We start from the raw sequence: 26,572 nt of genomic DNA, 5'->3' as shown, positions 1-26,572 counted from the left end.
CACCTATGACGCATCCTCTGTGTCTGGTGACTAGACCTGCCAGGTCCTTGGAAATCGATTCATTTACATACCTATCGCTGGACTGCATGTGTACCAAATTACATCCAAATTGGACCATTACTTCTGGGTGCTTAACTTTCTTTGTCACTGTGTATGTGTCTGTGTGTGTGTGTGTGTGTGTGTGTGTGTATGTATATGCATGTATGTATTTTTTCTCTTCCACGGAGCCTAAATGGCTAAATGTTTAGTTTTAAGATGTGTCATGAGCACTTTTATTAAAATAGTGCAGTTAAAACAAAGTGCAAATACAGGGTTTCCTTCCATGTTTGCAAATATACAACTATAACTATTCCATACAGACATTTTCATTGTTACAAACAGAGTTTCCTAGAGGCAAAAATAAATGATGCCTATATTTGTCCTGCATGGGTCCAGTAAAGCAGCCTCACCATTGACAACCATTGAAATTGTGCTTAATAATTGGAAAGACCCACATTTTAAGTTATCTCTCTTCAACATAATAAAATAAATACTGCAAATAACGTTATATACGTTATATATGGTTAACCTGTGTGCCGTTTGTCAATGTTTTGAAACAAAATGAACCAAGTAACAATGACTCTACGCCTTCCCTGTGAGAGGCTAGCTGAGGAGATGCTCCAGATCTTCTGGTTCCCTCCCACAGCCCAAAAACATGCAACCTAAGTAAGGTGGAGATGCCTAAACTGACCGTATGTCTGAGTGAGTGTGCATCCTGTAACAGGCTGGGGCCCCATTCAAGGCTGGTTCCTGGCTCACAACAACTGCTACATATATTACATAAACGACTACTCAATTAATCAGCAAATTAATCGGTAGATTACTCAATTATTAATATAGCCTATAGTGACAGCCCTAAAATAAAGTTGCATAATAATATTTAGTATTTATAAATGTTAATGTTACACAAACAAGAATCTTCCCCTGTTGTTGGCAGAGCTATGAAGGGGAGAATTTAAAGCACAGCATTTATAATGGGAAGGTTTGCGCTGTTCAGCTGAAAGGAAGTAATGGCACAAATTAGAATATCCATTCATCCATCTTCCAGCACTGGATCACACCGAGTCTTGAGTCTAGCCCATGCAATCCAATTAGCCTAATGCAGATTTGTTTCAAATTTGACACATATAACTCTTTCTTTAAAAACACATGCGCTATCAAGAAGTTAATGGATAAGCACCTCCATCCATCCATCCATCCATCCATACAGGGTTGCTGTGGTGGATTAAATACTAACTTCTCAGCATTTCAGAGATGGAAATCAGTTACGGCCAATAGGAACAGCCCAGTCACTCCTCTCCCCCTCATCATCCCTCACCGTGATCAGTGAACCATCAAATGATATTTCAGGACAACCGCATGAGAGGGATAGCAGGACAAAGCACGTTAATCAGAGCATCACGCACTCTGGACGCACCTATGCTGCCGATCTGCAGACTCTCGCCCTTTTAATCCCCCCTCGCATGCTGCAGTGCAGGCCGCTTAATGGCTCAGCTAATATAACATCTCCAAACACTCCACCAGACTGCATGTGCAGCGGTGCTGTCGGGAAATTTTCAATTAACAGAGATGCGTGCTGTAACCTTTCACTGGGGAATAGCTCACGCTACCAGCGAGCAGGAACAGGTGCTTGCTTTGGAGTGAGCTCCATTGCATGCTGCGATTTTTTTGCAGAATGATACTAGGGACTGAAATGACACTGAACGTCCCTTTTACTCAATAAATATAAGACCGCTGTGTGCAACCACACCCCGTGGTCAGATGCACAGCCTTAGATGGACGTGGGGAACACGGTTAAAACCGGCCTGCTGCCCTTCTGCATCTGATCTTCGCACGGAATCGCAGTCGACACAAAGGTCACAAGCGGCAGGGGGAGGGAGAGAGCACAGGTGGGTGACGAGGCAAAGTTACGACACCCCTGAGAATCTGGAGCGGCTTCAACAGAGCAAACAAATGACCTTCTGTCAAGGATACCGCGAGAAAAAAAACGCCAAGAGCATCCAGGAGCCAGTACATCATCCGGCAGGAGATTTGTAGAGTAAAGGGCATAAATAGCTAAATATTTATACATTCTCAACAAAACAGGGAAATCGATTTGTGTTGACGTGACATTTTTCATGCAGAATTTCGATATTCTGTGAAGGGTTCTCTCACATGTGATGATGTTCCTACTGACAGCAGGTGCACTAAGAAGGGCAGAGAGAAGGAGAGGATGCAGGATCATCCTGGAGGGCAGGATGTGCCGGAGAGATGAGGGATGGCCGCACATCCGCCCTCCTCCGACCTTGCGGGTGTTTTTTCCTCCGGCAGGTTGCTGCAGGGTCTGGCAGAGGACAGCCAGCCGGATTGCTGGGGGACGCGACAGCGCAGGGGGGCAGCGGGGTTTGAAAAGCTGGGAGCTGGATGACAATCTGCTGCTCTATTTATATCCGCAGCCATGTGCTGACTGAGCTGATCACTTTAGGGGAGGAATTCCGCCAGTCTATGCTTCAGTACCTCTAAGCCTTACTTCCCCCCACACCCAATACGCACCTCGATTCCATCCCAACCCCTCCCACTCAACAGCTGGAAACAGAAGGGTTTGGGGGTAAACTGCTAAACGGTTGTGTGTGTGAGGAGCGAGGAGTGAGGGCAAGGTGAGTTTCGAGCGATCAGGACCCTGACGGCACCTCCAGGAAGACGGCGTTGTTTATGGAGTCACTGCCGAGTCCCTCTGACGTGAGGTCAAACAGCAAGCTTGTTTCAAAACGAGCATCAAAATGGGGGTCAGATTTGCCCTCCTAGCTAATGATTCATAAAATGATTAGTTTGTACCGAACATGCCACAAGACGTGGGTGCCTCTTACAATGCCTGTCTAGAAAAATCACAGTGGGTGGAATTCTATTTACATGGCTTTCTAGTCAACCTAGAGACCTAAGATTCCCAAGAAAATATTCAGATCAAAAGCTATGTTAGATATTTTAACAGTTTTTATACATATTAATAGATATAACAGGATTTTATCACTCACCCAAGATGGAAAGCACCCCACATAATTTGATGTTTTGCAATAAAACACTTTGTATCAGTAGTAGGGATAACTGCAACATTTCATTTCAGATGGTTATCTTGGTATTTCAGAGGCCAAATTAACTGGGTAACATAACATTGCTAACATACGAAATTAAAAGTAAGTGCATTGACTTGTTTCAAGGCCAGCAAGAAAGACAGCTAATCAGCAGCAGACACTCTACGGCAGGAGTGAGATATCCAGGATCCAGTTTGTTAGACGCTTCAAATAAATATATACATTTCAGGGCTCAAAGACACCTTGGGCGAGAAAAGTGAGTCACTGAACTCGTGTGTCTCCTCTTGAAAATAGAAGACTTTTTATTATGGTAGTAATATCAAGTTCTGGATTCAATTGTATTTCGGTCCAAATGAAAAACAGAAAGCACCAGCTGGTGACCACTGCTATAAAACAATATACCGTACAAATATAATGTCAATTACAATAGGTGTTTCGCACCTAAGCTGCTTGGCCTCTAAATATAAAGTTAGTTAAAGTTTCACAATAATTCAAGTAAAACAATAGAGATGTTTCATTCTGTATATTAATTTTATGGACTGTATATGCATAGTCGGATAGCAGGAATGGATGGCTTTGATGTACCTTATTGTCATGTATACATAGTCATTTGTACAGATTTACCCATGTTTTTTCATGAAGCATTTACATGTTTTCTTCTGCTCCATCAGCACAGATCTGCACTGCTCACTGCATTCTTATATCAGCATAGATCCGCACTGCTCACTGCATTCTTATATCAGCATAGATCCGCACTGCTCACTGCTTTCTTATATTAGCATTGATCTGCACTGCTCACTGCATTCTTATATTTGCATAGAAAGACAAAAATGATGTTTTTCTTTAACTTAGGAAGGGTTGAAAAATGAGTATTTGGTGGAATAACCCTGATACTGTATCACCGCTTTGATGCATCTCGGCATACTCTCCACCAGTCCTTCACGCTGTTACTGGCTGACTTCAGACACATCTAACTTCTGGTATAAAAGTCAAACATTGCAGCTTTATTTGATGCCTTGTGACCACCCTTCATCTGTTTTATAATATTCCAGAAGTTTCTGATGGGGGTTTAGGTCTGGAGATTGGGCATGTTAGGGTCTGGTGGTCCTCCATCCATACCTTGATTGACCTGACTGCATGATACAGACCATTGTCCTGCTGAAAAACTCAGTCGTCAGAGCTGGGGGACATGGTCTGAGTAGAAGGAAGCAAGTATTCTTCTAGGACAACTGTATTCAGTGCTTGAGTGGCTTCCTTCACAAGTACAAATCTACCCGATTCCAGCTTTACTAAAGCACCCCCACATCATCAGCAACCGTTTGCCAAATGTCACAGTAACCGTGAGACACTGGAGCTTGTCGGCCTCTCCAGGTTTCTGTCAAGCCATCAGATGGGCAGGTGTTCTGCAGAGCTTAAAATCGGACTCATCAGAGAAGATGATCTTCTATAACCTCCAACCTGGCTCATTGAAGCCCTGCTTCTGGGAATCTATTTCAAGCCATCCTTGCTGTGCTCTTCACAACACTTCAAGTTTCTTATTCTTTTTGAAGGTCACTCAATGTCATTTTTCAATTCACGAGGCACTGTCGTATGAATTGGCGGTCATCTGTGCAGTCACTTCTGCTTTCTTTATGGCTGTTGGTCATTCTCAGTGTCTCCTGCTGTTCTTTTGTACAGCCGTGCTGAAAATCTTAAAGCCAGGAAACACCCAGCCTCTCACGGTAGCTGTCTGTCAGCGGGACCAGCATAGCCACCTTCTTCTCCTCACACAGAACATCAGAACATCTTTGGCATAGTCAATGGTTGCTGTTGCTAATGACATCTATTTGGTCCTATAAAAATAGGACGGTTAAGTATACGATGGAGCCGGAGGTAAGGTGGCATGGCAGTGCAGTGGTTAGCACTGTTTCCTCACACCTTTGGGACCCGGGTTCGAGTCTCCACTGTGGCTTCGTGTGTGGAGTTTGCATGTTCTCCTTGTGTCATGGTAGGGTTTCCTCCAGGTACTCTGGTTTCCCCACACAGTCCAAAAGCATGCTGAGGTTAACCAGAGTTGCCTTACTGCCCACAGGTGTGAATGGTGTATGAGTGTGTCACCGCAACCATGAATAGGACAAGCGGTTACTGAAAATGGATGGATGGAAGTCTGTAGATATGATTCCTGCACCATTAAATGTTCAGTCTGGTTCAGCCAATCAATACCTCATTACAATAAATCAGGTATCTTGGTGTTGAAATTCAACAAATACTGCGCACAGAATGGCTGCCATAGAAAAAAAAATGCAGATTTAAAAATATATTTGTATGGATTTTTTTCCAGAGCTGTACTGTATATAGTCGCTTACTGAATTACATTAGCTTTAATGATGGATTGCCTTGCAGTAGTAATATCTTACCTGCCTGTTAATCATTCAGAGTCTAACAGGATAATACTGCCTGCTACGCTACAAAGTATACAAAACTTAATGGTAACACTTTACTTGACAAGGCACAAATACTTAGTAATAACTCAGTTACTAATGAAGTATAAATCATGAACAAATATAGTCTGCTTGACATAAAAGATCTGGCGATTCATTAATGATGAACAAACATGAGATCAGCATTTCACTTGTGTTGTTCATTACTTGTTCCTTCAGTAGTTCCTTTAGTAGCTCAGAAAGGTTTGGTGAATTAACACATATATTAACAAATACAGTAATTGCTTGGGATAAAACATCACGATTCATTAATGATGAATTAACATGAGATCAGTATGTAACTAAGACTTAGTTTGTGGTTAATTAATGCCTAAGTAATAGTATAACTATATTTGTGTGTAGGTTTACATGTGATTTTTTATTATTTATTCTTATTATCTGGGTGGCTATGAGTTAAATAGCTTTCTCCTTGTTTTGTACAGCAGCTTTTGTATGCTTATAGTAAGCAGCTAATTGTGATGAGTGTGCAGTGCTTAAACAGCAGCGAAAACAGACTACAGAGTGTAATGTTTTCGAGCCACCTTCCCTGTCCACGCACAGTCTGGTCAGCCGGGTCATTCCGGCTGCCCAGTGTGTCCCACGCTCGGTGATATCGATGGTCTTTCGTTGCTGGAAAAGCGATTGCGCTAAATCGAATAACTTCCTCTGCAGATCGACTGATATGTCGGAAACGCAATTATGTTGCTGGCTGCTAGAACATCTGTCTGTAATGTATTCAGGGGAAGGGCAAAAAAACGGAGCGACAATAGGCTGCGCGGGGGCAAGGTCGATCGAGTGCACAGCTGCCGTGACAGCAGACAAAGGAGCAGAGCCTAGGATGGCAGATGGTCACCTGACACCCTGTGTCAAGGAAAGTGAAAGATGATTGTGAATGCTCTGTTTTTCATCAACACAGGCCCAGTCACGCCTTTATGCAAACACAGAGATATACCTGCGTAGTTATAACTAATGGGCCTATATACTGAATACTGAATGTATAATATTATTTTGAATATCTTGATAATGTCTTCCTCACAAACACAACCAAATCCCCCTATATAGCTGTGCCACACCATGTCAGTATAAAATGGCCAGTTCCCCCAGTAACCAAATCCAGAATGTGTGACACATTTACATTTAAGTTATCTGGCAGAGACTCTTTTCTGCTGCGCCAAAATGCAGCAAATAACATTTAAGAGGATGCAGGATAATATATCAGCAGCATGCACTTAAGCTCAAATACAAACCATATAAATTGATTTTACAGGATTATAAATATGCAAATCACACTGAAATGTACACCAGAAAATGCAAGAAGATTTTCACCAAGCATGTGACGTACCATAAAAGATTTAGTACCAGAGACAGGCTTCCTGGCAGCGTTACTGCTTAAATAAATGAATCGCAACCTAACAACAGACATTATAATGCACATTTTCAGGTCTAATGGACGCTGTCGGCTCATTCTGCTGCTGAAGGGCTAAGAGAGGAACAGCCCTTAACTGAAGGAAATACAGGACGACAAAGCGCAGAGCTGGGAGGGGCTGCTTTTTGGGCTGGCTGAGCCCATGACCTTAAGCCAGCTCTGCAACACCAAGCTGTGTGAGACTGGGCTCCCTGGAGGAGTATCTGTAAGGCTGTTCTGAGCTGAAGCTGACAGAGTGAGCTGAGCAGAGGCTGTGACGCACGGGAGGTGACAGAGGAGGGGGCGGCTGTTTAACACCTTAGACAGGGGCACCGAGAAACAGCGCCACGTGTCATTCACTCTCCGGGCATCTGTTTGAGTTTGCCCGCGACAAGCGCTCGATGCTTTGCGGCCCTCGGCGAGAGGGTCGCCTTCCCTGAGGCTGCAATCGGAGCAAACGACAGCATCGCACCCCTCCGGCTGAGCATCTACTGCTCCCACACCTTCACTGGCTGGCCGACGACCTTCACATTACATAAACTCCAGGTGCTCAGGAGCTGTAATGCAGAAAACAGCTCTGTGACACACGCCCACGTCACGGCGCGTGTCTGTGGGACTCGTTCACCCTCTCGCCCCTCTGGGCCGCCAGCCTGCCTGCTTTTTGCATCAACCATGTCAGGTCTGATATGCGTCCTACTGAAAAGGATGCTAAAACGAAACCTGCTGAAAGGTCAGCATGTTCACTGGGGACGCCATGGAATTCCTGTAAAAAGAAGCAGCATTGCTCAGGTTAACTAAAATGGTTCAGCACTGCCCTACCTGCTAGTTAACCGATTACTGCTGTTGGGTCACTGAGCGCACCTGTGCCATGTACATCCTGACCTCAGGGGTAAATACCTGGTGGTATGAACTGCAAACTATTTATAGTCTTTAAGTTGCTTTGCACAGAGTCATCTTATAAGATTAAAAATGTATAACAACGGATTTAGGGTTCTTACAGGAGCGGTGGAAAATAAATCACAGAACACTGACCTCAGGGACAAAACAGTAGACAGACATGGCTGCCCTAACTGCCTACCGGACATGACTGCCCTCACAGACTGCCAGATATGACCACCCGAAAAGACTACCAGACACGACGGCCCTCGCTGACTGCCAAACATGACCGCCCTCATAGACTACTGGACATGATCGACCTCACAGACGACTGGACGTGACCACCCGAACAGACTACTGGATGTGATACACTGATTTACACTGAGAGACTACAGGGTTTAAATCCCGCCTCTACTCTGTGTATGTGGAGTCTGCATGTTCTCCCCGTGTCACACAGGTCTCCTTCAGATACCTGAACTTCCTCCTGCAGTTCATAGGCTAACTGTCATCTTTAATTACCCACAGTGTACGACTGTGCGTGTTTGTTCGCCCTGTGATGGATCTTTTCTGGGGGGTTAGGGGATCTATCAAGATAAATCACACACAGAATATGTGCCAGAAGTGTGAATTATCAAAAGGGGTATTTACTGTGTTTCACACCATTCATCCGGTTGGAAGCTCATGTATTTCTTGCATGATACATACTAGAAATAAAAAACAGAACAGAACGTCCCATTTTCCCTCCTTTGGCACATTTACACGCAGTGAGAGGGAAGCTTGGGGTCAGACTATTTATCTGGGGCCCTTGGAGCATTCCAGGAGGTTAAGAGCCTTACTCAAGGGCCCAACAGAGACACAACCATCACGCCAAGGCTGGGATTGAAACCAGCGACCTTCTAATCACAGGAGCAGAGGCGTAACCTTCAGAGCCACATTGCACCCATGAACTGCTGAGCTGGTCTTTATATCACAGCATGCTTAAATACCCAGTTCTGATTGGTGCATAAACAGCCCAAAGGGGTTAGTGATTCTCACATGACTGCACAATGAACACTACAAATGCACAACCTGATGGCCATTTATATTTATCAATGTGTCCATTTTCTCCATTCATTTAATAAATTCATACTTACAACTGTTGCTTACAACAATGACAACAAGCAGTTACAACACAGCCAGCTGCAGCAATATGACAAGTGAAACGGAAAACGCCAACGCTTTTCCGAGTCGGACATTCCATATGTTTGCTGAATGTGAAGACTTATCCACCCAGAAATGACAGAGGCCAGGCAGGAGGGAGCCCAGACACCCCGACACGCGGAGCTCGTCTCTCTGAAATGCCCCCCATGTCAGTGGGGCTTCATCGCCACGAAGAGCGAACCCTCATCTGTGATGAGATCCCCAAGCCAATCAGCCACAGCTGCAGGCCTCCTAAAAGGCTACCTGGCCATAAATTAGCTTGTTTGCTGCTGCCTTTGTAGCTCCTGCAGGAACTGACGTGTTGGCTCATGCATAGACACATTTCATGCTCTTATCATCTATTTTAAATGAGCAAATATTTTCTCCTGGAAGAATAAATGTCTCTTTTGGCAGGTGGCCCTATTTTAAACGGGATAAACCACTCTGGGGGGGAGGAGGTTATATGGGAATAATGCACCTCCACCCCTCTGAGGTTTATGTTCATAAAACCCATCCTTCACCATACTTCACCCCTCATGTGTCAGTGCCTCTCCGCTCGCATGCAGAAGCACATCCCAGAATGCTCTCTTGCCTCTGGAATGACCAAGTTCAGTACAAAGACCATTCGATCAAGGTCAACAAAAATAAATAAGTAACTACTAAATGCAGCCAGCCAAATAACTAAGGCCGCCACCATATGGAAGCATAAAATAGCAATCGGCAGAATGTCCTCAGCCTTCATAGGTCAGCAGAACATCAGCTGTGCTAACTGGAACCTGCTTGGGGAAACGGCAGCTAAAATCTAACAGCTAAGGGGCCATCAGAATGCACAGCTTCGAAGCTGCAAAACACCTTGCATCTGGATGTCGCCAAAAATCCCTGATGGCACAGATTTCAGGCAATAACCCTTCCTAGAATCGCAAGGTAGTTTTTTCATTGTATCCTCAGCTTATACTGAGTTGAGCAAGCTGATAAGATCAGTAAATATAACCATTTTTGGGTCAAATTTTCGATGGCACCTAGCAGGTGATACGTTTACAAATTAAGTGTATGTAATCAACATTACATATTAAACATTAAACATTAAAACTAAACATTACCCGATGAAATAAGCTAAATTGTCAGCTCACAAAAAAATCTAAATATGTAGGAATAACAGGAAATATTAATCAAACATTCCAAACAGCATGCCAATCACTGAGCACAATTCACATAACACAAAAAGCTTAAAATGAGATTAATCCAGATATATGTAAACATTGCACTATTAACAACAGCTACAATACATCCATATCTTCGGGACGTGTCCTCCAGCCTACCGCTTCTAGCATGTCCATCAATCTAAGGCTAATGGTGCTGCAGGACACATCTCCATCACACAATGGCTGAAATTACTGACCAAACGCATATCACGGTAAACACTCATCCTCACTCAAAGGTCACAAAGGAAAATCTTCCTAGGACTCTATAAATCTTTACACTTATTATCAGAATATCATAGTGCTCTATGACACAAACACACTCAAATATCAAAACAAAATTATATGAATATGTATGAGGATCTCAGCTACTTAGCAATATTAAAACTGTTATTTTCATATTTTTGTCACCAAAAATAGTTTCTTCTTTCAGTTTGTGCACTTCTCAGAGAGCATTTTGTGCATGTAAAATAGCAATAATAATAGCCAGAAGGGGATCAGTATGCAGCACTTTGCCAGAGCCACACTGGGCTTTTTACACTGCGTATACGGCACCTTATTTGCCAGAGCCACACTGGGTTTTTTACACTGCGTATACGGCACCTTATTTGCCAGAGCCACACTGGGTTTTTTACACTGCGTATACGGCACCTTATTTGCCAGAGCCACACTGGGTTTTTTACACTGCGTATACGGCACCTTATTTGCCAGAGCCACACTGGGTTTTTTACACTGCGTATACGGCACCTTATTTGCCAGAGCCACACTGGGTTTTTTACACTGCGTATACGGCACCTTATTTGCCAGAGCCACACTGGGTTTTTTACACTGCGTATACGGCACCTTATTTATCTGTAGCCAGATATTACACTGGATTCATGTGTCTCCAACAGAGCAGGAGCCCGGTCCCTCAAGCGAATTGTGGGCCCAACCTATGATTTTCACTGCCCTTTTTTTCCTCCCTCTCTCTCCGCATTTATATGTAATATCGCAATATCTCTTTATTTCCTAACTGTCACAGACATATGAACACAGAATTTCTAATATTTTCGGTACGGTAGCTCATAGCAGTCTTCTTCTGAGATTTTACAGCTATATTACGATTTTACAAATATGTTTCCATATCATAATCACCATGTAGCATTATTATTAGGGGTGTATTGATACCTTTTCCCACGATTCGGTTTGTATCGTGGCTAAATATCCAGTTATTTGGCAAAATAAAGAGTTTGTTTTTTAATTAAATGGTGATGTGTTTTTTTTAATGAATTATAAGGATACAGAAACCTTACTGCTACCATGACCTGAAAAGCACTGTACATACCGAACCGTGGGTAAACGGTATTGTTATACCCCTGATTATTATTATTATTATTATTATTAGCCTAAACCAGTGTAACTTAATCCCTGACTCTTCATTTCTCAAACAGCCCTATCAAGATGAGCTGCTGAATAAAAAGTTGCAATTTTTAACAACCTTGTGGTCTTGCTATGCCACAGTGAAATGTAATCTCACATAAATATTATTACACGGAACTGCTCATAAGCATTCTCTAATCAATTATTTCTCATCTGTGGTACTTTGATAGATGTAAAAGGCAAAAAAAGTAAAAGCTCCGTAATGTCTAAGTGCCTGACTGAAACAAAAACCAGCTCAGTGTCCCCAGGACTAAGACTGCGTGTCGCGGGCACCTGGAACTCATTCAATATTGGTTCTTTCAATACATGTTTTGCTTGCTTCAAATTACTTCCTGTAAATTCTTCCCCTTGTCTGGAGATCGAGTGATTGATAATACTCTGCATAGCCTGTTTCCCAACCTTAATGCTGACAGCTGTTACCTGACAGGCGTTGTAGAGAAGTTGGTGCTCAAATTTCTTGATGCCCAGGATCTGCTGGAACATCTCGTAGAGCTGATCCTTGCTGAGGATGAGCTCGGAGGCGGCGCTGGCCGTCATGCGCTGCTGCTGCTTGCGCGGGTCCTCGTCGCCGCGGTAGATGGTGTCGAACTTGGCCATCCAGGAGCTGAGCACCGTCTCCTTGCTGAGGCCATCAATCTCCGGCAGGCTGCGCACGCGCTTCTCGATGTGCTTCTTGAAGACCTCACGGCAGTCGTTGGCCGAGAAGCCGCCGCTCTGCACCATGCGCGTCACGCGGTCGCTCTTCAGGAACACCTGTGATCACGGAAAGCAGGGACTTGCTGTCAGACTCTTGATGGTCTCTATTCTCACCAGGCAGTTGCTCTGCATGGTATTTGTGGCCTACAGTGCAAATTGCTTAATCACTGAAGTGCACTAAAACACTCCAATAAATCCATCTTGGTGCTGTCTGTTTCTGGACTCAAAGAAACAAACGAGTTCACATGGCCCAGAATAAAAATAAAGAATATATGATATGCGGTGTCTGCAGCCTAAAGAGAGTCACTTACTACTTTATCTCTTGGTATAAAGACATCGATTTATACTTCAGACAGTGCGCAGCCGTAATTCTCTAGAATTTATATAAATCATACACTGGTCAGTCCTTCATTATCATATTTTTTCTTGTTCTAGGAGAAGAAGGAATATTTTATTTTAAAACAAAATTTCTTCTCTTTAAAAAAAAAAAATTATAAATAATTGCCCTCAAACCAAATAGGTTTCATTATTTCAGACTTTTAAGAAGATCAAAGTTATGGGATATTCACACACACACACACACACACTCACACACACACACACACACACACACTATTAGGAAGGATGACCTCCACTCTGTTTAACTACTATCAATCTGTTTCATTTCCTTTACCATGTTCTTCAGTCCACTTTAACATGGCATATATTTTCATCCATATTTTAGTGACTCACCATTCTATCCATGACTCAGTCCATAAATGAAGATCTCATTTAGTGCTTTCAACAAAGCCAAAAAGTGAAGAAAACTTAATTTTGAACAAAAGCCATTTTGAACAAAGAATCCACAATGAGTCAACCTGATATTGACATATTGTGGAATATAGTGGAAAAAAAACGTTCCCTCTGGCTTAAAGTCTACAATGAGAGTAGCAAGGATATTTTGCAGCTGAAGGGCCAGAAAAAAGGCTGCTTAGATCCTCAAGATACACCTTGCTTGTTCATTTTCCACTTCAGTTACTCCATGAACACATCAAAGAGCTAAGACTGGAGTGTGAGATTCTGATACTACATTCAGTGGACATCACACAATGCTACGCACTATAATGTGCAGCAGACATCATGTTGTTTCAGTCTAATTAAAGGCAATACCCCCTACAGGTTTTGTTGTAGCAACTTGGCATGGAGAAGTAACTGTATTTCTGAGTAGATTGCAAACTTTGGACCACAACATTGGCCTTGTCGCATGGACATCTGACGTCTTCATACTCAGATTTCTGACTCACCCAGGACCTCAGATTTAGCAGAGTGAGATTGAGACAGATGCAGTAATGTACAACCCCGTTGATGTGGAATTATTTTAACACGAGCGAAAACAATGTTAGAAATGCATTTTGCAAACACCGCTCTGCTAAAATTTCACAAGGAAGGATCTACTAATAAAAATTTTGATACAACAAATTTGGCTGCTCACCTTCAGGCGAGACAATGAAGGGTATGAGTTTCTGCAAAACAAATCCATTCTAATAAAGAAGGCAGCAGTACTGCTGTATAATGCGAGTCTGTGAGTAAAGCAAGGGTTTGGTAACAAAAGAAAATTTAGCGATGACATTGAGAAAGCAAAATATATTTCTCGAAAAAATTTTATTAGTTTATCACACTTGTTGATCAGCCCTTCTCTGTTATAAATGTGATAAATATATAAGATTATAAACAATTATAAAACATAGTATTCTGGGACTGTTGTATGCCAGAGTTGATGTTTTCTTACCAAAAATAAATACTTTTTCATATTTTTGGAATGTAATTAATTCATTTTTTTATCTATTTGGGTGGAGTGTCCCTTTAAACTTATTTAAGCAGAACTTCCCAAACAACTGGTACTCGTATCAGTTTGAAATAATGGGATATTGGTATCGGTCAGAGATTTCCTTATTAGCGCATCACTAGTTTTCAGCTCAAAAAAACAAGCTGAATGAGCAGAAAGGAGATGACTAGGATGGCAAGAGGGTGGAAGATTTCTGGTAAATTACCAAAATGTTTCCATGGAAATTTTGGGTGTTTACAATGCATTATCAACTGGTGGTCATTTTGGACAATACTACATTTTGTTATTGTTTTAAATGTAAAATTAAACTGTAAAAGTAGATAAACAATGTTCAGAAAATTAATAAGCTGCCCCTCAAGTAATCCATCAAAGAAGCTGATGGTTGCACTAAAATAATTTAGCTAGCTAGCCATGTTACTAGCCTGTTGTTGTCACTGATGTTTTAGAATACGACTGATGTGTGGAATTTGGTAAAGAAAATAGTTCCTACATTAAATTGCTCACTACAAAGTCTGTGAGTTATACTCAATAACTGGGTCATGATTTCTGGTAAGAGACTTTGCTGTTGAATTTTTCTAATGTATGTTTTGGCACTTTATACACCACAGAAAGAATGCCATTATATTTGAGAGAATACCGACATTTCTACTGCAGATATCTCCAAAACTAGGCATCTCCCAGCAGAACAACCTAGATGAATAGACAGCACTAAAGCCTCTCTAAAACACATCTTTTTCAGTTTTGGGGTGAACTGCCCCTTTTACTCAGGTTCCTACATTTTGTGTGGTTTATATTTATATGGTCTATTAAAATGTTTTTGGTATTAAATTTTGTAATCAACACACATACTAGTGTATCTTCATAGATAAGCTTTCCAAATATTGTATTTCTACACTTTAAAAAGAAGGAAGTAGAATCTGTTGCTAATGGAGTCCATGCTTAGTCTTTATTCACTATTTATTTACACTATCTTTACTCAAAGCTCGTCTACGTTAGTAAGTGCCACTTTTGTATGATTTTATGCTAAGCACTTTGAAGCAGCCATTTTGAGAGAGATGCTATATGAAAGTAAACTGAATTGAACTGAATAAAGACTGGGTCCGATATATGATGTGCAATTCATCGATAAAGCAAAGTTTACCTCGTAGAAGCTCTGCACTGCATTGATGAAGGCTTCATCCGCCACAATCTGCGTCTCTCCATTCAGGAAGGCCTGGAAACGATCTTTCACCGTCTGGAGCTGCTGCTTGGTTATCTGCGGAAGAGACAGGAGTCCCACACTCTGAACAAAGAAGGCTGTCATTCGTATAGGCGGTGGGCAGACATGCCAACATCCATCATTTCTAACAGTCTTCAGTATATTGAGACCAGTAGGTACGGCACAGGTTCTGGTATAGTTTCCAGCCTACAAACTGCAGGAAAAAGCATCAGTTACGCAACTAAAGCACATGATGCCAGTGAAACAAAAAAGCAAAAGACAAATAAGTCGAATGTGACTCAAGTGGGACATGATCCATGCATTAAGATCATAAGAGGATAGAGAAGCACAACCCTGATGATGACTTTGATTTGAAAATTCAAGACCACGCAAGGAAAGTACCCAACAAGCTACTTTAATCAGAAGTATTTAGTACTATTTTAAAGGTTATTTTTGGTTATTAGTGTAGGTGAGCCACAGCTACTAATTCACTGAGACCACCACAAAATAAAATTCTACCGTTGTTTAAATACCCATAAATTTGGATTAGCGTGATGGGCTGGGAGGCTGTTCATTTACAGAACCCCCTTGTGTGCTCATCTTGTAGGGAGATAAAGGTCTATCCAATGTCAGGAAGGGCTACACATGCTATTTTTAGGTTTGCGTGAGTGCAGCATGACTGACAATAGCTAGTCAAATTCTGCACAAAAATCTTCTGCTTTCTAAAGGACTAATAAATTCCTTTCTTACTCGCATTTACATGCAGCGTTATTTTTTCATCTGCCAAGAATGCATCAATTTCTAAGACTAGACCAAATGCGAGGGTGGGTGTTAGGGGCACCAGTAAACCTGATTATAGCAGTAATTGTTTAATGCGATGCTGCATTATCCTGAATAATGGCAGATTTTACACCTGTCCCACCTCAGCAGAACATGACTGATGGATGAGTTCAAGTCCCTGTTACCATGGTGACATGACACGTGTCACCGGGATGTTTTTGTATTAACCTTAATATTCCTCTGTCATTCCTGTCACAGGGGAAGTGGCAGCTGTGGTACAGGAAATGGTTAGAGCAGCTTACCGAGAACAGGCACTATGACATTTTGTTAAGTTTGAAGGTTTGTAAATTGTTTACAAATGTGGTTTAAATCAGTAAAATAGTTAGACATACAGCACTTATGTTTGTATCCTGTTATTAAAGATATCTTGACTACAATTGTGTGTTGTGTTGTCTGCTACTTATATACCAATAAATAATGTATAACTAATACAAAACTAACAACAGAGCTGAAGCTATGATGTTTCTCCTTGAAGTCCCAGCACTAGCAGAGGAAAGCGAATTTAGTTAGAAAACTATGCCAACAGTTTAGAGGCTGTTCTGTAGATATGTAGACAATACTTGTGTTTTCTATGCACTTCTTCAGAAGAGTGACGATTTTTGACATTTATAGTCTGCGTTATTAATTGGAGAGCATTGTATATTAATAGAATATACTTTGCATACTTTGCGAGTTCTTAATGCATTATTTTAATACTGCTGCTTCAATACACCTAAATTTTAAGACGCTTTCTTTAAACTGAACGGTTTGTAATAAACAGCCAGTTTTGTCAAATCAGCTGGGAATATTTTATATGCAAATTTCTGGTCAGGACCAGAAACACAATTCAAAAATGAATATTTCCAAAAATAAACTACTGAGTCCATCAGTAAAGATATAAGATGTTTCTGAAAAACCTCTTTGGGATGCGGATAGATCCAAAGGGAAAGGAGATATCGGAAATCACAGGATGCCAAAGGGTTTGTGAAGCGAACGGACACACAAAAATAGCCCTATTTTCAACTCAAACACACAGACTAGGAACTTTTGATAAGCTATTGATTACAGATGGATGGAGGAGCCTGTCTCGCACAGACATCCACAGCCATCCTGAATCGTGTGTTACTTAATTTCCATCTGTCTGCTGGTAAGACTTTTTATATTACTCAATGAGACTCTGACCTCATCTGATCATCACTGTAATTAAAAATATTCAATTCTGATTGGATTTTGACAGATCTGACACAATAAGACTGTCATCAAACAGAAGAAGGATATTAACCTTGTCAGAAACAAAAAAACGTCATTAATGATATACAATATTATATTAGTACACAATACTGGGGTGGCATGACAGCTAAGACTGTAGCCTGTGTGTGGAATTTGTTCCCTACATGTTTTCTCCCCATGTTTTTTTCCACGGTTGGAACAGCAAGCAGTTAGATTAACTGATGTCAGGACAGTGCCCACAAGGTGACTGTGTATGCGGCAGACTGTCACCATGTTTCCCCAAACGTCCATTCTTTTGAGCAGGTAGCACAACTGGCTCAGATGATATTTCATGGGAGTCTGGATGCTCATGGACTTAGATTTGAGCAGAAGTTTGGAAGACGGGTAAACAGAAACAAATTCAACGAAGAAAATCCAGCCTTAATCTTTGGCGACATCCCAGCTCTCCCGGAAGGTCCCGGAGTCTCCGGCAAATTGACGGCGGCTCTCTGACACCCACCAGTGATGTGCAATGTCCTGGAAATCTGTTGTTCCGGCAAGTTCTACCGCCGCAATCCCACCCCACCCAGTCGGCAAATTTCACTGCCAGCAACACCCCCTCCCCAGTCTGCACATTTTATTGCTAGCACCCCAACACCCCCTGCCCCCCCCACACACACAGACACACTCAGGCAGTATCTAATTTTTAATACCATCCAGGCATTAAACTGTGGTATACAGTATTTTGAAAAGCAATGACATGCTGGTATTTCCCAATAAAATCTGCCACACAGGGGTGGTGGGGGGGGGATAGGGGGCCGGGTAATTACCGTAATACTACCCAACCATAGCCAGCACCCCCCCCCCCCCCCCCAGTTCCAGTTGTCCCTCACCTCCCTGAAATCAATATGCCTAAGGGGACGTCTGTCATAGCACAAAAATAAATTGTGGGTTTCACCAACCGACCCTTTAATGTTCAACCAAATGTCTGCAACAGGCCAAGGACTCAGTAGAAAATGTACTCAACACATCCAGAAAGAAATGGCAAAATGAATGAAAGCTCTATTCACACGTCGGGCTGTGGGGCAGCCGTAGCCTGCGAATGAGCCACCATGTTCCTGCTGTTGATTGCTCATGAAAAAATTAAGCTTCCAGAATAATCAGCTGTTACACCATGACAGGACATTTTATGAATAAAACATGCCTCAGAATGCAGAGGATTCAGTTCTTTTGTGCCATTTATGCTTCCTTGTTAAATCTGCTAACATCAGCCGCAACAACAAAAAAGATCATGTTTAAAAGCAAAAGTGTTAAGCGCTCTTGGTGACATTGCAGCGCTGGATTATAGTATATGAAAAGGTCATGACAGCATAATACATTTCTGCCATGTTTATAGTAATACCAAGAAAAGAAAAACCCACAAAATGTTCAATGACATACCACAGCTTAAATACTAGGTTCAAAAGCTATAAAAATATTGAAAAGATGCTGCTTTAAGATATCTTGACTTGCCTGCCATTTATCGCTTCTCCATTTATTGACGTAGACTGTTGTGCACTGCTTGCTAAATATAGTAACCGTGCTAATCTAAACGGACCAGCGTGACTGCTATCTTTACACAACGCATTGCACTAAGACTTCAAATCCAGCCGCCATCTTGATATTACATAGTCATTTGCTGCTGTCACTGTTGAGGTCATGCTTACATAATTTGTTGCAGATGACAGACTGGTGCTTTGGGAAGCTAACCCACCATTTCAGGAGGACGTCCCCCTCCAAGGGTTATTGCAACAGGCAACTGCAGTTTAACAAGGGTAGGAGCCATATGGCAAAATGACCTTCAGTAGGGTTTTGGAACTGGGTCTGATCAGGCAAATGAACTGGTGCCCACAAACAGCAGAAGCAGCCACACTGTAGCACCATGGTCTCCAGAACTCCAAAGCAATGTCATGTGACTCAGGTGGGCTCACAAACAAACACAGGGGTAACGCAAAGCTAGATTGACTGCGCCTTCTGATGTGCTGTTGAAGGAAACAGGCTTGGGGGAGACATTCTACAAGACTATTGCGACTTATTGCTAATTCTAGGTCTGATATTATCAAAGTCAAAGTCAGCTTTATTGTCAATTTCTTCGCATGTACTAGACATACAAAGGAATCGAAATTACGTTTCTCACTTCCCATTACTCCTTCCTGAGTGATACATCCAATCCACTAATTTTCTCTGAAAACATTTAGCTACAAAGACATGTTAGTGAACGCGAAGGCACGTTGTCCAGAATACACAACAGGTGCAAATTAAAACAGGCCCAGAATCAGACTCCCCCAAAAGACCTGGTGCTCATATTAATACCACCATTTAATGTGGTGCTGAAGGCCCAGCATGCAAACTATTGCTAGATATTTTTCCATGATTATTGTCTCTTATTTGTGTGAACAGCTTATGACTTCAATTTAGGCTGTGCTTAAAAGTCACTGTCATCCATTATGACAGTGACTGTTAACCCAATCCCACTGGAAGCAACACCAAGTCTTATACATTCATTAAAAAACACAAAGCTTTCTCCACACATTTCATTTAATTTCCCCTGCAAAACTGGTATTATCATTCTAATGAGGAGCATCATATTAAAACGCAGGCTAATTATTTGTAATCATCTCATACTAACAACGGCAGGTAAACAAATTATGTCTCAAGCCTGTTTTAGCATGCGAGACACACACACACACACACACTTCCACGCTAAGTTGTCTTTTCTAGCAGCTCTGAGGCAGAAAAAAGCAATGAACTTTAGAGCAGCTTTGGGATTCCTGGGACTTCTGATGCACAGAGGATGCTAGCACCCAGGCAGGGGGTCGAGCTGTGACGGCCTTAAAGTGGAAACAGCACCGCTGAAGGGAGGTGATTCAGCCTCGTCTGGGTACATTCACTGGATTGGTCCCCCTTCGTCCCCCTGGGCCGCAGAAGCTTCCAGAAGAGAAACTGTCATGTTGGAATGACACTACATTTTAGAAGCATTCTTTAGACTTGTTCACATTTCTGATGGGCGTGTCAAAATGGCCGTGGGTTTTTACACCAATGGAAGACCCTGATTTGGTACCGAATCAGGCAGCACACAACAAGAATGGGCCCTTTGAGAGGTATATATCCTATTTAGGTCAAGTTAAATTGTATGATGGTAAAAATGTTTGTTGCATCTGGCTAACAGATCATTAACAGTCTGCAATATGGACTTCAAAATCCATCTCCCATTTACAGATCTTTGTACTGAATGCCATAAATGGACAGGACAATGCGCAACATACAAAACTGCAGTCATGTTAATTCATTCTGATGTCTTTACTGTTTGTCCTGCCATTAAACCGTAATCCCACTGATGGACTACATAAGCATCGAATCATCCTCATAACCATTTTTATTATCAACAGAAATCGTTATCCACATCAGCAAAATCATTCTGGGCATTGTCCTTCTGAGATCTCCTCCCTGCACACACTGGAATATTTGGACTCACTGTAAATTTGCCCCTGCTCAACATAACCATGTACATCACAGTGCATTTTCACATGGTGCAGTGGCCTGACACAGATGTAGGTAAAGGTCAAAGTCCTTTGCCCAGTAAGTTATCCAGTTAAACATAATACATTATGGACCTGAACATCCTGTCCGAAACCACCTTTTTGTTCTGCATTAAGAGTTTCCAGGGTGTAAAGTGTTGTTCATTTCTGTCATATTTGATCTGATGTTTCTCCTGCCATATCTGATATCCACTGTCTATGTATCCCACGGTTCATCGCTGCTTGAATCCAGAAGGCTGCGCTCCTCAATCCTACAGCTTCAGTGCTCATTAACTGAAGCAGTTCGTCTGGATGAAGTGCAGAGGCGAAACCCGAAGATTAACCACAAGAGGTTCCTCCCAAGGAATAATCAAGGGAATAATTGACTTTTGACAGTCCCTGATCTGGTACCCGGCAAAAGCCGCGATGAAATTGGGCACAGCACTCATGGAGAATCACACACACATAGAGGCGATGACGTAATCACTGTGTGCTGAGCGAGGCCTTAATAAAGTGGTCCTCCCCAGGCATCAGGCATGCAGTGAAAATACTGCTGAATGTGCCTGTTCCCAGCATCAGAGCAGCCCAGTGCGGCCATATGTATCTGACACACAACACATGTGGCCTTCTTAGAAAGAAGAAAAAGCCGATTACTGATTAAAGACCCTAATTTGTATTGGGCATGACTCTGAGGTAGCTGCACTAGTGCTCAGTCACACTGCCACCCGTGAGAGTTTGTGCTTCACGTCCACAAAGCCCATGTATCGCCCCCATACCAATCAGCACAGCAGCTCTCTCTTCTCCTTCCTTCTCTTTTCATGTAGCCCTTCCGTGCTCCACTGTCATCACTGATGTTTGCACATGCATTGTGCTGCTGGCAGAATCCCGACCCCCGAGCAGCAGGACTCCAACAGGCCGCATCGGCACACGCCGCAGACCCATCCTCCACGACTGCATTCACCAAACGCCGTATATCAAGCAACCCCCCCCCCCCCCACGCCCCTCCCCGCCACCCCCCTACAGCTTTCCTCCCTCCTACTAACCCAGAGCCGATTATAATTCAGCATGCAAGACATTTCATTTTCAGCGCCATTTCAACTCGGGCGGAGACACATGGGCCGATTGTTCTTTCTCTTTTGTACTGACGTTGATGTCATTGTTTACTGATGGAAAACAAGCGCATAATGGAGCTGCCTACTCTCTCATCGGCGCTCGCCTTTCACTTAGCCCCAGCACAAACCAATCAGCAGAGAGGAACAGAAATGGTCAATCAGCTGCACTCAAAACCCCGGCCTTGAAATCTGCATGTGTACAGAGTCAGTCGCGGCCTACAGCTAAATATTACTTGCAAAAAAATCTAATTAAATATACTTTCCACATCCTGGGTTCAATATTAAAAGGTGGAAATGATTTCAGAGAAGAATACCTGTATACACAGTAAACGTATAAGTCTCTGTAATACTGTGTTTTGCTTATAGTTTTCTATGACGTATATATACATATGGCTTAGTTTTTATATGCTTCAGCCTTTCCTGGAATTGAGGAAATTAAGTTTTATTTCATCACTAGCTGTCTGCTTGGCTGATTGCAGTCTCACTCGGCCATATACCGCCCTCTCTAAGCCCCCCCCCCCCCAAACAACAATCACCCTCTGAAAATGCCTGAGTAACGAGGCGGGTTCTGTAGAATTCACATACTGTCCGACAGGAGACATGACCATATGCTAGTCAACCCTGATTGGGTCACAGGCGCAATTACCCCATGGGGGGGTTTTCTTTGATTGCGATAATCTATGCAGTTGGTACTAATCTGAGGTGAACAAAAGTCCTCTTCCCAGATCATCAGGAGAAACTGATGTCCTCTCGGGCTCCCAATCACAGCGAAGGTGAATGCAGAGAGCAATCAGCCATGGAACGATGGCTGGTCTCCAGCCACCAACCAGCCTTTCGACTACCAAGAGTGGTACCCGCACGAGCCCCCAGAGCCTAATTGCAGATATAAGAGCTGATATAAAAATGACAGGCCCCCCTGCACTGAGAAACAGAGTCTGCTCTAATACAATTATATAAATAATCACAAATGCACCATCCTCATTAAGCAATTCAGAAAACCACTCACCAAGTGTACACAGAGCACAATCCTCCACACACACTAATACCTATTTCTACATTACTTAGTACCTCTAACAAAAAAAAAAAATCTTTCCGTTCTCTCACAAATTAAAGTTATTTCCTGGGGTCAGATATAAGACCAGAGGATGTTTCTTAATGGCAGGAAATTAGCATTCACTCTCTTTTTTCTGGATAGCCTCTTATTCAACCCATCTCAGGGCAAAAGCATATCTTCCAGTAATGTTTTGCTCTTGCTGACATTATTGACAATTATTCTTAAATATAAAATTTATGTTAGATTTACAAAGATTTCTGCTTCAAACTAGATATACGCAGTAGTTAGGGAAAGTTGCAGAGCCCTTTTACAAGGTTACATATATTAACATTATTTTGACCTCAAGTTACCTTCATAATAACAGAATCTTTTTCCATGTCTTCACTGAACAATTTGGTCAACATTCACTGTCTTTTTCAGTAAAAAGATGTGAACTTTTATTAACTGGTTAAAAGGCTGAATTAGGGTTTAGAATGTTTTTTCTTCCTCTTCCACATTTGACTTGCACTAAATATTCTGTAACACTTTACTGAAGGGAGCACAAATAATGAAGCAGTACACACTTACTTTATGCATTAACTAACTAGTAGCTAAGTGTTAGTTACGTACTGATCCCATGTTCGTTCATCATTAATCAATCATGATGGTTCATATATTTCTTTCAGGAACTATATATGTTCATGATTCAATGTTGAGCACTAATTGAGTAATTGAGTAAAGTTATTTGTGCCCCATCATGTCTTACCGAATATTATTTCAATAGTTCTGTTTTCCTCCTCCATATCCAACAAACAGGCCACTCTTGGTAGGTCTTTCCATTAGCGTGGGCTCACCTTGACATTAGCCACAGCAAAAGAGGCCTTTGAGACGGAACTCTTTGTGAATTCCTGAATTACTGCATGCCTTTTCCAGGGCCTCATTTCTGTTGGAGGACACACTGCTAGGAAGACTGACAATAAGCTATCACCTGCTTTAATGGCTTATGCATGGATTTTAAAACCTGTTTTTGAACAGACACTCCAGTGTACAATTTACAGTTTCTTGACTGAGACTGTGAAGTACCGAGGAGGTCCATAATATTCTTCACAGAAACACGCTAGTTGTGGAGAAGTGACTCAGTGACCCATTGGTATGCAACACACATGCTGCTCCTGTAGCTGACTTAGCATGGATGTACGGTGCACTGATCTATTTTAATGGCGCAGCTCCTCCTTAAAAGCTGGGAGGATAGACTGGATTCCCTACAGATTTTGGGGAGACTCTGTGTTGTTCCACAAATCAGTGACAGAATCTAGCAGCTCAGGGTGGGCAGGTGCAAATTTATTAGATTTATATTCCTGTCCATATTGCTACAAATCAAAAACCTGCACTGAAAGACCAAACACTGCTTATAGAATAATCTTATAAATTGAAGATTTATTCCTCTTTTAGAGCATTTCACTTGAAACACTAAACTGATCCTAGTCAGGTTTTAGAGTCAGACTCATAATGTTGCTCAGAACCATTTGGGTGCACAAAACACAAAAGTAAATGACAGCCTATTTTAAAATGGCTCCCTGCTAGAGAACATAACGTCCCAAAATTAAATAATGAAGTTACTCAGGAATCATTTTAAACAGGTTCCTCTTGAAGCAAAAGCATCTTACGTAATGGACAAAAATTGCCAATAGAAGAGTTCAAAATGCAAACCTTGAATAACAGTGAAGTATTAATAAATATGCCCCAGGATGCAGTGTTTTTCAGCGTTTGGTGTGGCTTCAACAGAAAGAATGGAAAGCTAAACAATGGTTTGAAGGTACAATAAAAGTAGCTGTTGATGAGAAATACTCAAAAATGGAGAACAGAAAGACAAAAGCCCCACACCACCCCCACCCTGCAGAGCCCCAAGAGGACAGCGCCGGTTTCGGCTGCTGCCATCTATCCCATGATGCCCCTGGGCTCTTCTGAGATGCATCCCCTTGTCACACTCCAGGTGGGACTGCACTAATGATCCTGCTACAGGGTATGAGCTCACGCCTTCTGTGTCCCTCAGCACCTGCACTGTTTACTACCAGTCCGTTTTCTGCATCTGGTGAAGACGGAGAAGCTACTTCTCAAGCCACTCATTATTTATTCATTTATGTTTTTTAAACAATGAACTTTTGAAACTCATTGCAGCTAAAGCGTCATACACAGAGAATTGTAAATTCTTGCCCGACCAGGCTGACCCCGGCTTTAAGCTCTGTGAACGGCAGCTCTCTGGGCAAGTACTCTGCCCGTAAGCGAGTTGTACATTCTCTCCTTCCATCCACTAGTTATTGGTCTCACACCTTCTTCCACCGTAACTTCCATGGGCAGTCAGCTGAGGTTTAAAGGAATGAACAAGCCGGCAAGACACATGGGTTTGGTTTGGTTCTCTTGGTGTTCAGGCTTTTAATTTGGCAGGATAACTCCTGCATGACGGGAAATGCCAACACGACAGGAACAAGGCCCAGCAATAGTGCGGCTCTTGGCATTGTGGGAAAAGAGTCATAGAGGAACCAGCTGGGAACAGAAGTACATACACCTGGCAGAAGGTGGCAAGCCCTGTGACTCAGCGCAATCGTACGCAAGGCTAATAAGCACCATAGAGGTCAAACACCTCAGTGCTCTCTGGAATCACAGGCAGGCCCTCTAATAGCTACCCTGCTGTCATGAGCGCGATGAGTCTCCGTTCGCAGCGAGAATGACTTTGCCTTTCATGGTGTCGATGCGGTCGATGTGGACGAGCCGCTAACATGCTACAATGAAGCCCTTAATGTAATTCCATCCCTTATTTTTAAACTGCCAGAGCAGAATCCGCTCAGGGAGATGGATGAGGAAGAGGGACAAACTGGTGAGAGTTACACGAACCCATAGCCGCCAGTGTGAGAAAAAGGAAGAGCTTTCTGCAGTAGCTTGGAAACGCCTCGCTTCCACGCTCACTAAACTCACAAATTATCCACCGTTATGAGCAGCATTTGCAAGCCTAGTTATCTATCAGTTTGTAAAAAATGCTTGTCTAGCAATGTCCAGTAATAGAAATGCTGTTTTTAACATGGTTTGTAACATTTGCCAAGTGCTAAATAATCTGGAAATGTGTTCCCAAAAGGAGTTACACAAAGCGTCTGAAAAACGTGTACAAATATGCTGAAACCCAGTTAGATAACGAGCAATAATGTGGCCGTCTGGGGCGCAGGAGTCCAACTTAGCCACGTTTCTCATTTCCAGTGTTCCCACTCGAATCCATGAGTGACAGGTAGGAGAGGGCAATCACAGGGGCACGCAGGAAGAGAAAAGAGATTAAATGCGCGGCTCTCTACCTGACAACTGAAACGCTAACAGCCCCCCCAACCCACTGTTCGGAGAGACATCACCTGTTTCACGTTCTCTTATGCGGAACGGAGCCAGAGCAGAGTGCCGCGGGTTTGACAGATATGCTGAATATCCAGAACCGGTCA

General features: G+C 42.5%; 1 protein-coding gene across 14 annotated transcripts in view; it reads right to left on the bottom strand.

Moving 5' to 3' along the window:
- Nucleotides 1–26,572, bottom strand: part of LOC111842280 (calcium-dependent secretion activator 1-like) — a 90,170-nt gene that overhangs the window by 57,099 nt on the left and 6,499 nt on the right. For all 14 annotated transcript variants that reach the window (XM_072712901.1, XM_023808723.2, XM_072712904.1 and 11 more), the window contains exons 2-3: nucleotides 15,307–15,420; nucleotides 12,065–12,397 (exon numbers count right to left, since the gene is read on the bottom strand). In XM_072712901.1, the coding sequence (XP_072569002.1) occupies nucleotides 12,065–12,397; nucleotides 15,307–15,420 (447 nt within the window). The remainder of the gene's footprint in view (nucleotides 1–12,064; nucleotides 12,398–15,306; nucleotides 15,421–26,572) is intronic.

The sequence above is a fragment of the Paramormyrops kingsleyae genome, chromosome 6 (genome assembly GCF_048594095.1).
Source record: "Paramormyrops kingsleyae isolate MSU_618 chromosome 6, PKINGS_0.4, whole genome shotgun sequence".
In the NCBI taxonomy this organism is placed as follows: Eukaryota; Metazoa; Chordata; class Actinopteri; order Osteoglossiformes; family Mormyridae; genus Paramormyrops; species Paramormyrops kingsleyae.
Note: the sequence above shows the minus strand (reverse complement) of the source record. Positions and strands in the feature narration are given on the sequence as shown.